Raw genomic sequence first — 15,542 nt, 5'->3', positions numbered from 1 at the left:
TTTAGACAAACACTAAAAATCCATTACTTATATATAATATTGGTCATCTGAGTAAATCATAAACTCAGAATTTATTTTAAACACTTATATGTGATCATAATTTATTAGAAACTATTAATTTATCCCCTTTGATAAATCTCAAAGGTGATTTATTAGTTACATATTGCAGAGCCATCTCTACGGAAAAGTTGGCATCCCCTTCCTCTTGCTTGGCAACAGTTGATGCATGTTGGACGAAGTATTGTGCTTCCTGAAGAGGAACAAGTCATGTAATCCACATTTGGCTCACAAAATTGAGGACAAATCTGAGCTTCCACATAATTGCTTCCCACTAGAAAAACTGTTCCAAACACAAAAAAAAAAAATCCATTTAAAATGTACATAAATAGTACATGAGATAATGATAAAAAAACACATATGAAGTATCATTCTTTTGTGAGTTTCCTTAAATAAATCATCAGGGGTTTATCGTACTTGAACTATCATTAACTATTTATTATATCACACTTCAACTATAAGTTATTCCCTTTTCCTAGCTATCTGAACAATGATGGTATTTTAGGTATGAAAAGTGAACAACTGATAGTTGATAATTGATAATAATTCAAGTAGGAAAAGTGAACGCCTCATAATGAAAAACTCGCATACTTCATGTGTTTTTGACCTTTTAAATTCTAATAAATTAATGGCAAAAATTTATGAAGTAGTAACTATTTTATTGAGAGAAAAAAGGAAGATGAATGTTAGGTAAAATTAATCATACCACATAGGAGGAGGAGAGTGAGGACACCAACTTTGTTACTACCCATGCTTGATTGTTTGCTTTTATTTTCTGATCTTCTTGGAGGATGTATGTTTTGTCTTAGACTTAGGGAGTACTTATAGCAAGCAAATCTATGTATTTTCTTTTTTTTTCAAAAAAATATTGTGGACAAAATAAATAGTAGGTCAATAATGGACAATTGTAGAAGCCAAAAAATTCAATTGCTTATAAATATGGTTGTAAGATATATATGCATATCGTCAAAGAGATTAGGTCAGTGTGAAATTAATTTGTATGTGAATTGTGGACTGAGTCTAATTTTAAAAAAAAATAAAAAAGCCATTCAAAATCATTTAAAATACACCCGCAATGACCAACTTAATTGAGCAGGTGATCTTCCGAATGAAGGATTCCATTTTCAAAATTCTCCTACATATTTTCTTGGTCAAGCTTACATCCCAAGACTTGTCTAATGCGATTTAGATACATTTTTTAAATCTAATTGCAACTAGATATTCCACTTTATAGTTTGAAGCCGCCGGTCCTTTATATTAGCCGTATCCATTTCTACCATGAACTACAAAACTTGCACGAAAGAACAAAGACTTTTTCAATAGTACTTGTTTTTTCAATTAATGAGTTTGAATTCATAATTTTTTCAATAAATGAGTTTAAGTCTAAAGTCAACAATCTATTAGAAATAAATCATTTTTCATAAATAAAAAAAAAACAAAGTAGTTGAAATTATTTTTAAAAAAACTAACATATTGCATATATAACATATCAGTTTGCTTTTTAATCATTATTAAAAATAAAATCAACCCAATTCAAATATTATCAATTTATTTAACTGTTTGATTTTTATTTTTTTTATTTATATTGGTTTTTAATCAAATCGTAAATATTTCTAGCTTTACATTAACCTGATGATGATGTAAAAATATGTACGATACGTTTGTGTCAATGTCGATAGATTAATTAAAATGTGTACGAATTATTGAAGAGATGAAACTAGAAAATTAGACCGAGTTATGATTCATTAATCACCAAAATATTCCGCATAGTCGGCAAATTGAGAATTATACTTTTGTTCACTGGAAATTACACTTGGATCGTTTCAGAGTTGGGTTAATTATAAGAAAAATTACCTAAATAGATATTTTATTTTACCATGATTTAAAAAATAAATTATTATTTAATTTTTATTTTTTAAAAAAATCTCTTCTTGGATACATTCCTTTCCTATGTAACTGGATGTCCTATTCCATTTCTGATACATTTCTATCCCCTCTCGGGTACATCCCTTCTCTCTCATATACATTCCTCCCCTATGTATCCGGATGTCTGATGTATCCGGAAGTCCAATAATGTATCCAAAATTCATAAATTTTAAGAGATTTTTGTAATTTGAAAAGACTATGAAAATAATGTAATTAGCTCTTAACACTCGAGATTTATATTAATTATACCCAATAATATTATTGTTATATTAATATTATAACCTTGTAGAATACTGTATATTAGGCAACATGACGTAAGTATTTTCAAAATTCCCCCCTTACTTTATAGGAAAAAGATATACATCCCTAGCATATATACTAATTCTACCTATATTTCAAATAATTACGTATCTTACTACTAATTAAGAGTTTTCTATCATATATTAAGATACACCTAGATAATGTATTTTTGCTACCAAATACAATAAAAATAGGGAGAGAGGCGAGCGAGATGGGGTCATGGGAAGGTGGCGAGAGAGATAGTCATGTATTTTAAATACATGCGAATCACACTAGATACATGTGTATGTATGTATCTAGTGTGATTTGCATTTATCTAGGACTAGATACATAGGAGAGTGGCGAGCGAGATGGGAGGGATCGATGATTGAGATTTGTTATGTACCCAAGATACATGTGAATTCACTTGGATACATTGTATCTAGAATAAATTACACCAAATTTCGATTCTATGCATCCCTAGATATATCCGTACATCTGGATATATCCAAAATCTGATAAAATTCGTAATATTGTAAACTAAAATGTATCTTAGTAATTAACTCCTAAACTAGTGTGATTTAAGTAAGTCTTATCAATAAACTCATCCCTTTTTATCATGACCCCAATAATTAGCTTTGTAGTTTCTATCTCACTTTGACCAAGTACACACACAGTCCGGCAACATTCCCCTGATTAGTAAATGTTGAGAAGGAAATAACAACACAAAATCCACTTTTTTCACAAACAAATTAAATTATTGTTTCTTGTATGTCCTATAAATATACATGATCTCAACAAAGTATTAGACACTACTTAATAAGCTTAATTAAAATCAATTACATTTAGTTCAATTAATCATGGCCAAGGCTAGCAATAATTCCTTGAACTTAGCCTTAGTCCTTACTTTTCTACTCATTTTGAGTACTCCATCTCTGGGACGACGAATTCTCAGTATGAACATTTATTTCATTGCATAAAATTTTACTACTTGTTACATAAATGCCATTTTCTTCATCTCTAAACTCACATTCCATTTTTTTTTTCGTTTGTTTTTTTGTTTGCTCCAGGATCTAATAACGCGACGTCTCAAGCCATTCCAAGTTGTACGGTCATTTATAATGTAGATACTGGCGATACTTGTGACAGTATTATCAAGTCTTTCGAAGCAGAGAAATTCAGTTCTTTGAATCCGAACCTTAACTGTGACAATCTTTTTGTGGGTGAATATGTATGTCTCAATGGCACCTTATCTACTTGAGGATATGGACATGAATCAATATATTGTACTAGATTATAATTAAGTGTATGCATCTCTTAGATGCAAATTAAATCTCTACTATATATTTTACTTATCCATGGTGAAACCAAGAAACTTACTTGGTTATGTTGTACTATCAAATATCAAGTGATATTGTTTGTCTTTTATTGATGTTATATGACTTATATTGTGTTTATTGATCACTACCCAAAATAATTTATTTATTGCGTCTCACGTTGCTAAGTCAAGAAAAAAAACTAGGTGTTGTCTGTAAGTACATCTGATCAGTTCAAACTGAAAAATAATACTCCTTGAAAAGTCGAAAAATATTTAACTACAAAATTTACTATGTGTCCTTAAAAAAATTTAATACGTTATAGTATCCAAGGTATTAGATTATACAGCCGATTCACCCGTCACAGAATTAGTAGTACCTCAAACACCTACGAATTCGTCAATTTATTTGTGTAAGAAATATGCGAAAGAAGATCCAAAAATTTAACGAGTACTGAAAAGGTATCTATCAGTTATCACACAGAAACTCGAGTTTTTATTTGAAAAAAATATGCAGAAGAAGATAAAAAAAAATTCTATGAGTTTTGTGACGAGTATGACTGTTCAAGTGAATTTTAAATTAATTTTTCCCGGTAATAATATTAGAAAATGAAAGAAATCAAAATTCAAATCCGCAGTTGAGTGAAGATAACGGTGTGAAAGGAGATTATCTTCTCAACTCTTGTGCTTCTTTCAAATCCAAAGATTGATTTTTGTAAAAATAGTTTACGCGAGAAATAAAAATTATCCTTTTTATTCTTTGTTTGACCCTATTCATTATTATTATTTAAAAGATAATGATAAGTTATTATATTTCAAAATAATTATTTTTAAATTCCTTTATTTTATTCTTAACGAAAAGCTTTTAAAGTCATAGTAATATGTACAAGGACCATCAATTTTAAAAATAGTTATTTTTCTCAGATTTTGTGTAGTCATTTTATACCAGAGAAGTTGTAGGTAGTATTACACTTGGTAAAAAAATTCACACTCAAATTTTCAAAAACTTTAAAACAATTTCTTGAAAAATTAAGTTTTTGGGCAAGGAAGAATAAGAGGACCAGGTCCTTTGTTTACAGATTCGAGTCAGTATGGGTGGGTCAACTGGGTGGTTATAGGAGAGTGTCCATAAATAAAGCGGAGTCGAGATTATAAGTTTGAGGATTCTAAATTTTAGGACAAAGAATAACAATATTACAAAACATGCTTCCTATTTAAAGGTAGGTAAATATGAGCCAAGAAATAATGATAGAGACATTAACGGATTCATCAATAAGTTAACTGAGGGCAATAGTGATGAACCAAATCAAATAGGTTGAAGATGTTTTTAGCCCCCTTTTCATATTATTAATAAAATACCACTAAACACTTTGTTTTGATATTAATTCGTTTAAAATAATGTCTTTTCTTTTGAAAATGTATTTACATTTTTCTAACATACTTTAGGGGTTTATTGTCGTTATTTTCTGAGTTTAATAAGCGCAAATCTTTATTAGGAGTACTTTTTAAAAATTCTTTTCTACACATAAAAATGAAATGAAATGATTGAAGTAGATAAAATTAAGTGATATCAAAATTAAGTAGATGTTGTAAGATGAAAAACTTTTTTCACAAATTGATTAAAAGATTCCCCATAAACGGCATTCAATAGGAGAAAGAGTCTAATGTTTATATCCTTTTGTCCATACCAAAAATAATTAAGTCACTCTTAGCTTAAGCTTACTCTTCATCAACAATTATTTTTAACTTCCAAGCATAAAAACTTAAATTTGAACAGGTACATTCGGCAAAATTAGCATGCTTCATAAATGCTGATAATGAAAGTACAAACATAAAATACATTAATGTATAAACATAAAATACACAATTATTTTTCTAACAAATGAGATTCTTATTCTACCTTATATCATCATATATGGACTATAAATACACAATCAAACACAACATTATTCACTCAAGAACTTTAATTTATAAGTAAATTAGAATTAATCACAAGTAAAATTTTGTTTATTCAATCATGGTTAAGGCAAACAATTATCCCATCAATTACTTAATTTTAGTCCTCTCTTTTCTTCTCATTCTAACTTCATACCAAGGACTTGCAGGTATATATAATTTTCGTTTAATTTCCATTTTTTTATAAATTATTTTTCTTATCTTTATAGCTTACATTATATTTTTTTCAGTGTTTTTCAAGGGAACAAATATTGAAAATCCAGATTGTAAAAGGATTTATGCAGCACAAGCTGGTGATACTTGTGAGAGTCTTATAAAGTTTTTCAATTTGAAAGCTCAAGACTTCAGTGATATTAATCCAAATCTTAATTGTGACAAGATTTTTGTTGGTGAATGGCTATGCACCAACGGCACCATATCTACCTAATTGAATCTCATTCATGAATATGCTTATTAGGTATTATATGCATCTCTAAATTAAGATACAACAAGCAAATTCGAGTTACTATTATCTAATTAAGCAATGTTTGGTGTTTTTAAAATCTTATTTACGCATGGTTTAGCCAAGGTTTATGTTGTAGCAGTGTGATGTTTCCATAAATATAATGAAAACTTGATCCTTTGTTTTGTTATTTCTTTCCGTCTTAACTTTTTTATTTTTTTGCTCAACTTCGTTATATACTAGCTGACTTTATGAGGTCTAACTTTTACCACGATATTAATGACTTAGCTCTTCGCGCTTTATATATACAGGCTCTTAGGTTCATACGGAAAAAAAATAGTCGTATGCTACTCAGGGTTATGAGGTATCACATGATTAATAACTTAAACTTTATATGACATTTTTTACTTCACTTTTTATGATAAATATTTTCTTTTTCTCAAACTCTTATTTGTACTCAAATACAATTAAAAATCTGTCTTGATCGAGTCTCATTACAATACGTAGAATAATTTGGGCTTTGAATCTCTAAGTGTACATACATAATAAATTGTGATGCTCTTGATGGATGATAGACTGATGAGAGAAGGTCAAGTAAAATGTTGTATATATATCATGTTAAATGAGTGTCCTTATAAAAGTAAAATTTCATGTTCATCCAAAATCAATCAATCACTTCAACAAATAGTTTTAACTTTTAACACAACTTCAAAAGAAATTGATATAAATGATAATTAGACAAATACTCTTATAGTATCATTAACTAATGAGTAATTTCTGAACAAGAAATCTTAATGATATCAACACAATATACATATACTCTTATAATATCATTGACTGATGAGTAATTTCTGAATAAGAAACCTTAATGTTACAAATACAATATATATTTACTAACTTAGTATCAGTTAAGCGAAATTATCAGCCTTAATGACATCAATACGATATATGATATTGATTTAATATCAGTTAAGCAAAAATTATTACCCTTAATGAATTAGGAGTATGGACTGTAATTATTTATGAGAGAATGAGTATTTCAGGAATTACTTTGGGTTTGAGTATGAACTTGTAATTATTTTGGATTTTATGGCCCATTTATGTAGTTTTTCCTATTGTAAATGAATTGTAGACCGAGTCTAATTTTAACAAAACTGAGACCAATCAAAATCGCCTATTTCAAAATCATTTTGTGATTTTTTACTTCTAAATATGGTTCTATATACTTCAGACTCTATGGAAAATTCATCGGATATACTTGATTATCGTGGTAAAAAATCAATGCAACAAGTAAAAGTCCATAAAACATTCTTTCCTCACCACTCACAAACTTTTAATTCCTATCGCAAGTAAAATATAATACCAAAGATAAAAATTAAGAAACCTATTACATGAGGTAGAATTACACCTTTACCTAATAAAATAAAAGTTTAAGTAGCCAATCAATCGAGCTACTAAAATTCTCTGCTAAAGTCATTTTACAACTCTAGATAGGAAGAAAAAAAAAAAGATAGTTTCTCCAAACAATAAGTGCTTTTGATTTTATTTTTTTAAGTATAAGGTTACCATATTATGGTAATACATATGTACCAAATAAATCAATGGGATTTTTACGCAAATAACCGAACATATTTACTGTTTATTTTTCCTAGCTAATATACATAAATTATACACTTATTATACATGATTATACATATATTATACATCTCTCGGCTATTTTTAATTTAATCAGTTGGGTGAACGACTATTTAAGTTAACTCTCCTTCATTAATACTACATTTTTCATAATTTAACACTTAAAAATGTTTTTCAGATGCTCAAGGAATTTCATTTTAGAAAAGGACACCACATTCTAATTAAAATCTATTCAAAAGTTTTTCATAATTTTAGAAAGAATCAAATTATGAGCTTTATTGTTTCTAGTTATAAGCATTCTGCTTTGACCAATTAAGTTAACACAATCAGCAACATTCCCTTGATTTGGTAAATGTTGAGAAGGAAAATTCCACTTTTTTCTCAAAAAAATTATTCTTATTCTTATTTGGATGTCCTATAAATACACATGTTATCAACAAAGTATTATACACTACTCTCAACAAAGTTAATTAAAAACAATTACTTTGAATTAAGTTTTTTCAATTAATCATGGTCAAGGCTAGCAACAATTCCTTCAACAAAGTCTTAGTCCTTACTTTTATTTTCATTCTGAGTACTCCATCCCTTGGACGAGTTCTTAGTATGTACATTTAATTCATTGCATAAATTTTACTTGTTACATAAATGTCATTTCCTTCATCTCTAAACTCACATTCCAATTATTTTTCATGTGTTTTTTTGTTTTTTCCAGCATCTACTAACGCGACGCCTTAGGCCATTCCAACTTGTAAGACAGTATATAATGTAGATACTGGCGAAATTTAATCCCTTCAAGTAGGGGTGTACAAAACCGAACCGAAAATCAAACCAAATCGCAAACTGAGTCAACCCGGAAAAAAAACCCGACTAGTGGTTTGGTTTGACTTGGTTTGGTATTGGAAAAAAAAACCCGACTATATTTGGATTGATTTGGTCTTAACTAAAAAAAAACAACCCGAGACCAAACCAACCCGACATTATATATATAATTTTAAAATTTTATTTTATACATAAAAATATTTACTTCGATATAATTTTAAAATATTTCTTATACTTTTTCATAGTTTTTATCTTTTAATATATCATTTCAAGTTTGAAACTTAGAATTATGAATGGTCCAATAAAGGTTATAGTCCACAGATGTTGGTAATTATAATAAAGCTTAAATCAAAATCAAATTAATACTAATGCAAAAAGAAAATCAATTCAACACTAAGAATGACAATAATATTGAATATTTGTTCTTTAGTTTTACATTGGTTTAGACAATTAAAATACATAATCTAATTTGAATTTCTTTTAATATTTAGTTATGTAACTTATACTTATTAAACTTATTTTAGCATGATTTAGTACTTTTAAATTATGATCATTTTCATTATGACTTGTTAATTTGCAATATTTGTTTTACGCAATTTCATTATTATTATTATTTTTTTTGTTGGATATTTTAGTGTCATTAATCATATCATATTGTGTTATTTTTTTTTTAAAGAAATACCTTAGATATTTGTATTTTGATAGGACTAAAGAAATATTTGAAGTACAAGTAAATTATATGTTTGTATGAATACTTTACCGGAAAAATCCGAAAAACCCGAAAAAACCCGAGGTTGGAAAACCCGAGTTTTATTGGTTTGGTTTGGTTTATAAATTTAAAAATCCGACACAAATGGTTTGGATTGATATTTGAAAAACCCGAATCAACGCGGCCATGTACACTCCTACCTTCAAGTACTTGAGGTTGCAGATTAATTCCTCCCAAGATAAAACGGATTAACTATTAAAGAAGTAGTGGTACCTCAAACTTCAATAATTTCAACGAACTCAAAATGACAGCAACGAATCACACATACAGACACGATCGATAGATTTTGTTTTGAAAGAAATGTATGAAGAAGAAGGGAAGAATTCAATGCAGAAAAATGAGAGAAAGTCTCTGTATTTATAGCCAACAAAGGGTAAATGTCACAATTCTTTGGAAAAAGAACAACCTTTCAGAAAGGTCACAACTCTTTGGAAAAGGCACAACCTTTCAAACGGTCACAACCCATTAGAAAAGACACAACCTTTCATAAATGTCACATTCCTTCGACAAAGTCACAACCCTTCAGGAGAGTCACAACTCTTCAGGAGAATCACAATCCTTCATTTCTTGTTCAGACCTTTAAAACCCAACACGTTATATTTATTCAAACGAATTCTGTTTACTAAGACAACTAATATTTCGTATAGGAGGAAGTATACATTTCCTTTTTGCTTTTATTATTTGAATGACTACTGAAACACTGTGTTGTAAATTTTATAGAAAATACTTGATCTCGAGCTTGTAAAGTTTTTTATAGTTTAAAGTATGTCAAAGACATTGTCCTTGAGGATATTTCCCTAGTATAGGTGTATTACCCAGAATTCAACAAATTATAGGAGCTAGGAACTAACAATGTTTCAATAAGAAAAAAACCAAACACTATAGAATATGGGAAAGATAAATTTCTTATAGTATATATATATATTATGAAGTAATCATCTAATTTCAAATGACTGAAATTTTTGTCTCCAACGTCTATATGAAATTAATGGGAATAAAGACGTGATAAAGGCTTTTTAATTATATTCAAGGCTATCTGATAATACTCTATTAATCATGGGTGAAGAAATATTGACATGATTGTGATAATGGCTAGTAACGATTAAAAATAAAGACTCTTTATTAATAATTATACATTGATGGTTGAATATAGACATTTTTTCCCACATGAATATTCAGAGAATGAATCTAGACATATACGTAGCCAATGATTACACTTCCCTTTCTAACAATTGCTATCTCCATTTCTCTCTTCTTCTTTTTTGGCGTGGGTGATTTATAGATGGATCCATGGGAAATTCTATTACAATTTGCGATAAAATCTATGATGTTCAAAGCGGTGATACATGTGTTAGCGTTATTAAAAAATTTCAATTGACAATTGGTGAATTCAGTTCAGTAAATCCAAATCTTGATTGTGAAAAATTGTTCATTGGTCAATGGTTGTGCCTCGATGGCTCTATTTCCTCATAACTCATGGAGTTTGTAAATGAACAAGAAACCAAATAACTAAACTTGTATTAGTTATTTGTTGATCTCAATAAATTGATGGATCAATGGTGCTTCTATGTTGAATTATGTGTAAAGCAATTTTCAACTCAACTTCTCTATAGTTATCTTATAAAAACTAAAAGAATATCAGAACAAACAACGTCGTTGTAAAGAGATCACAGTACATAAATAAAACACATAGACAAATGACAAATCCATCCATCCAACCAAGAAAGTAAGTTTATTGATCAAAATATATAATTAAAGGACATTAATATAGGTAATTTCATGGAATAACATTAATTTTTAGGGGGTGAAGTATACTGATCCTTGTGAAGATGCATATGGTGGCGATGGACTTGCCCCAGATGGTGGTGATGGGCCTCTTGGTAACATTGGAAGAATATATGAAGATCCATCTCCAGTACTGCTAATTCCTTGTTGTGATACAACTTTGAATGTTAGCCTTTCACTGTTTGAAAGATTGGCAGACAGAGTAAGCAAAAGCATCAAGGCAAATATGAGATTGGATTTTTTCTTAGTGATAGACATGGTTAAAAAGTAGAGATTTTTTGAGAATTGTCTAACTTCTTTTTCTTGGTTGATTTGAAGGTTTAGTGAGACCTCCTTGATGTTGTTTATATAGTGTCAAGCACTGGTGTAGCCAAGAATTAAACGAAGGATATACAAATAAAGGGGAAAAAATTGAAGGGTGTCCAAAAAAAGAAGAAAAACAAAGGGTGTCCAAAAAAAGGGAAAAAGATTGCTGCTAGTGAGATTCATAGGAATTTTACGAAGGGTGTTTAAAAAAGGAGGAAAAAAACGAAGGGTGTCAAAAAAAAAGAAAAACAAAGGGTGTCCAAAAAAGGGGGAGAAAATTGCTACTAGTGAGATTTGATAGGAATTTCACGAAGGCTATCCCAAAAAAAGGGAAAAAACGAAAAGTGTCTATAAAATAGAGAAAAAATTACTGCTAGTGAAATTCAAAGATATAAGCTTAGGGCTCTTTCAAGTACATCTAAAATCACTAGGCCACTGGCGTCAAAGTTGTCAAACTTACTGGAGCGGTGAATCTGTGGAATTTAATACTAGTACATCCTTTCTATTTTATGGAAAAAGTTTTTGTCCATGAATAAGACAATTATAAGTATCAAATATATACTTTTAGTGAGTGGGGTTGGGGGTTGGGGGCTGGGGGGAGTTTTATTTGTCTTTAAACTATTTGTTTTCTATAAAAAGTAAAGTTTATCTTAGCAAAGTTCAAGGAATCATGTCATTTAACAATAAAATAAAATATTTTACTTATCTGAATTGATATGATATTATTTCCCTTTTTAGTTCATTTTAAAATGATACATTTTTATATTTAAATTTTATTTGATCATAGTTTCGGAATTGAAACTCAAGCAATTAAGTTTTTGAAGTTGTAAATTTTGAAATTTGAAGATTTATTTGGACATATGTATTTATTTGGGAAAAAAATAAGTTTTGTGAGTGAGTGAAATTCCTTTCAAATATTGATAATCAAAGTTTGAAAATTTGATCAAATTTTATGGTCAAATAAATAATTTTTTTTAAAAAATCTTATCTAAAATCTATGATCAAATCTTAATGAGATAATTTATAATCACACATATTTATGACTTATTTTGAAATTAGGGCTATTCAAAATCGAACTGAAATCGATAACTCGAACCGAAAAAAAAGATTGGTTTATCAATAATGAGTTACTAGTTCAGTGATTTTGATAACAATTTTGATTTTTTTTGTTATTGGTTCTTAACGGTTTGAGGTTTTTTCTTAACGGGAACCAATAACTTGATAGTAAATTAAATAATTATATTTATGTCATTTTTGTATAAAGTCCCTGATTTAGAGTTTGGTTACCTACTTTTGGTTGTCTCAAACTCTTGGTTATTCTACAATGTAAAAGTGTTTGCTTTTGAGCAAGATGTAATTTGTGAAGTCATGTGCATGATTCATTTGGTTTGTCACCTTGTTTCTAAGTGTTTTTCAATGTTTTCTTTTTATGTCAAATCTTAATGGTTAAACCGATAACGATAAATAACCGATAAGTCAATATCTTAATAGTTCTATAACGGTTTAGCATATATACAAACCGATCACTAATAAGCTAAACCGATAAACTTCAAAGTCAAATCGAACTGACTGATACACAGCCCTATTTAAAATACAAATTTCAAAAGTATTTCTTTCCTCCTAAAATTTTACACAGTCAAATACCTTCTTATAAATTAAGACAAAAAATTAAAATAAATAATTTTTTAACAAATTAAAATGGGGAGTGTGTGACATAATATATTACTCACATAATAATGAGCAAAAAGAAGTATCAAACTTAAATTTGGATTTAGTGTGAACAAATTTTAGCATTTATTTGGATACAATAATCTGATTATTAATGGACAGCTAGATACTGCACTTGAAACAAATCTGATTTTGGATATGACAAGATCGTCTTTGCTGAATGGTTGTGCCTCGAGGGTTATGTTGCGTTATGACGCATCATCAAACCTTCTTTTCTTTAGGAAGTGGTAGGTGGTGGCTACGGGGTGTGATGCAAGCGAGATTGAATTTAGGTCGATTAAAATTGATCGAGTCAATAAATAAGTAGATTATTGATATATATGCTTAAAAATTACTTAGGTTGAAATAGGTAAAATAATTAAAAATGGTTATGTTCTTCTCATTTGTAAGGTGCGCAAAAGTTGATACGAACATCACGTTCGTATCTTAGAGAAATATTCTAGAAAAGGGAAATTTGAAAGAGGCACAACATACACTTTACGTATATTTCACATATAGTTGACCAACATTATAGTTTGAACTTTGAGAACATATACGTACAATTGATCGTACATACATCCAACTTGTGCTTTGAGAATACATACATATATACACAATTGGTCACACATATATACACTTACAGTTGCAATCAAATATTGTATCCTTGAGATCTCAAGTAGGATTAGATTTTACAGAAGTGAGTGATAATAGCGTTATTTATGGAAATTTAACTAGAGCTCAATTCGTAAAGTGTGATTATTGAATTTTTTTGTCTTTAATCTCTTTTTAGGATAGTTATGTAGTATATTCATCTTCTATTATGAGAACGCATACATACATATATATACCGTTGATTACACATATATACACATTCAGTTATAATCAATTAGTGTAGCCTTGCTATTCAATTAGGATTATATTTTGCAAAAACGAGTGTTAATAGCGTTATTTAGGAAAATTTCCCATTAAAATTTAACTAGGCCTCAATTCGTGAAATATGATTATTAAAAATTTTCGTCTTTAATCTCTTTTTGGGATAGTTATGCAGTAATTGTTATGGTTTTGCCCTGATTTTTTTAATCTTATTTGAAGTTTATTTTTGAGTAAAATTTAGGTTTAGCAAACATAAAAATCATATTTTTATGCTATAGCTATAGTTTGTATAATTGCGCTATTAATATGTATATTTCGGTATACATATACAAAAAAATCAATTGTATAATCTGTGTTTGTATAAAACAAGAAAGAGAGAAAGACAAAAGAAAACTGGGCAGGGGAAGCTCTGTATTTGTATAATTATAAGTGTATAGGACGAAAATATATGTATTTATATATGCAATTTTTTCTCGCTTTATACATATACAAACGCAATTTATACAATTATGTTTGTATAAAGTGAGAGTGGCGAGCGAGATTCTCTGGGGAGAGAGTCGAACAAAAAGATATGTATATATACAGTTTTCTCTCGTTTTATTCAAACACAAACATAATTTATATATTTGTGTTTGTATAAAGTGAGAGAGGCAAGAGAGACTACCGAGCGAGATCAGGAGAGTGGCAGCGAGATTCGCTGGGGAGAGAGGCGAATGGCAACTCTTTGCTACAGGTTACAATTAAATGAAACCGTGGTTATATCATTTAATTTGAATTAATAGTTTGCTATTTTATACAATTTTCCCTTTATTTTTTTTTCCTTAAAAGAAAAGTCAAAGTATTACTATAAATGCTTGAACTTTTTCCGAGAGGAAAATATAATAAGAATCCACAATGTAGTCGTTTAGAGAGTCTTGTTTATGGGAAGATTTTACTCTCTCCAGTTTTAATGTCTTTTTATTAGTTTTTAAATATGTATGCCAATTGGCCAAATCATATAATAATATTTTGATTTTTAGTATAAGCTTTTGTCATCTGATCTATCAACCATATGATATGCAGTTGTAAGCTTCCTAATGATGTCCTAATCACTTTCGAACCCAACAGTAATATATATATATATATATATATATATATATATATATATACCTTTAAGATCATAATCTTAATTTTTTTTTTAAATTGAAAAATTATTTTTAAAAAAACTTTAGATTACAATATAGAATTTTGTAAGTTATTTTAAACATTATATCACAATCTAAAATCTTATAACTTATTACAAATATAAGGTAATAGGTAATATTTTGTTTTTAAGGTTGAACTTTATATGATCTGAGTAAGTATCAAACCCAAATTTAATATTGTCAAAAGGATAATTTTTCAAAAATTATATTTGCACAAATTTTAAAAATAGAAATAAAATCTTAATAATATACTAAATAGGTAAATCAACCATGTGATTACATTGTATTTCCTCTATCTAACTTTATTTGTCAAACATATTAAAAATAATTGTCCAACTTTACTTATTTAAAAAATTAAAAAATATTTTTTCTATTTTATCTTTACTATTAAATAATTATTTTTTAATTATTAAATAATTTATAATTAATAGAGGTAATATATAGTAAAAATAAACGGAGGAGTACATATTATCCCTCTTGAAGGGAGGA

General features: G+C 28.5%; 1 protein-coding gene across 1 annotated transcript; it reads right to left on the bottom strand.

The window, feature by feature from the left end:
* LOC125817466 (proteinase inhibitor PSI-1.2-like) lies at positions 1-846 on the bottom strand. Its single transcript, XM_049497001.1, has 2 exons — positions 764-846; positions 1-340 (listed from the first exon to the last, which is right to left on the bottom strand). The coding sequence occupies exons 1-2, from the start codon at positions 807-809 to the stop codon at positions 153-155; spliced, it is 234 nt and encodes a 77-aa protein (XP_049352958.1). The 5' UTR covers positions 810-846; the 3' UTR covers positions 1-152.
* Between the last annotated feature and the right edge of the window lie 14,696 nt (positions 847-15,542).

This window comes from Solanum verrucosum, unplaced genomic scaffold, assembly GCF_900185275.1.
Source record: "Solanum verrucosum unplaced genomic scaffold, falcon-dt-bn FXZP01000280.1, whole genome shotgun sequence".
NCBI classification, from domain to species: domain Eukaryota; kingdom Viridiplantae; phylum Streptophyta; class Magnoliopsida; order Solanales; family Solanaceae; genus Solanum; species Solanum verrucosum.
Note: the sequence above shows the minus strand (reverse complement) of the source record. Positions and strands in the feature narration are given on the sequence as shown.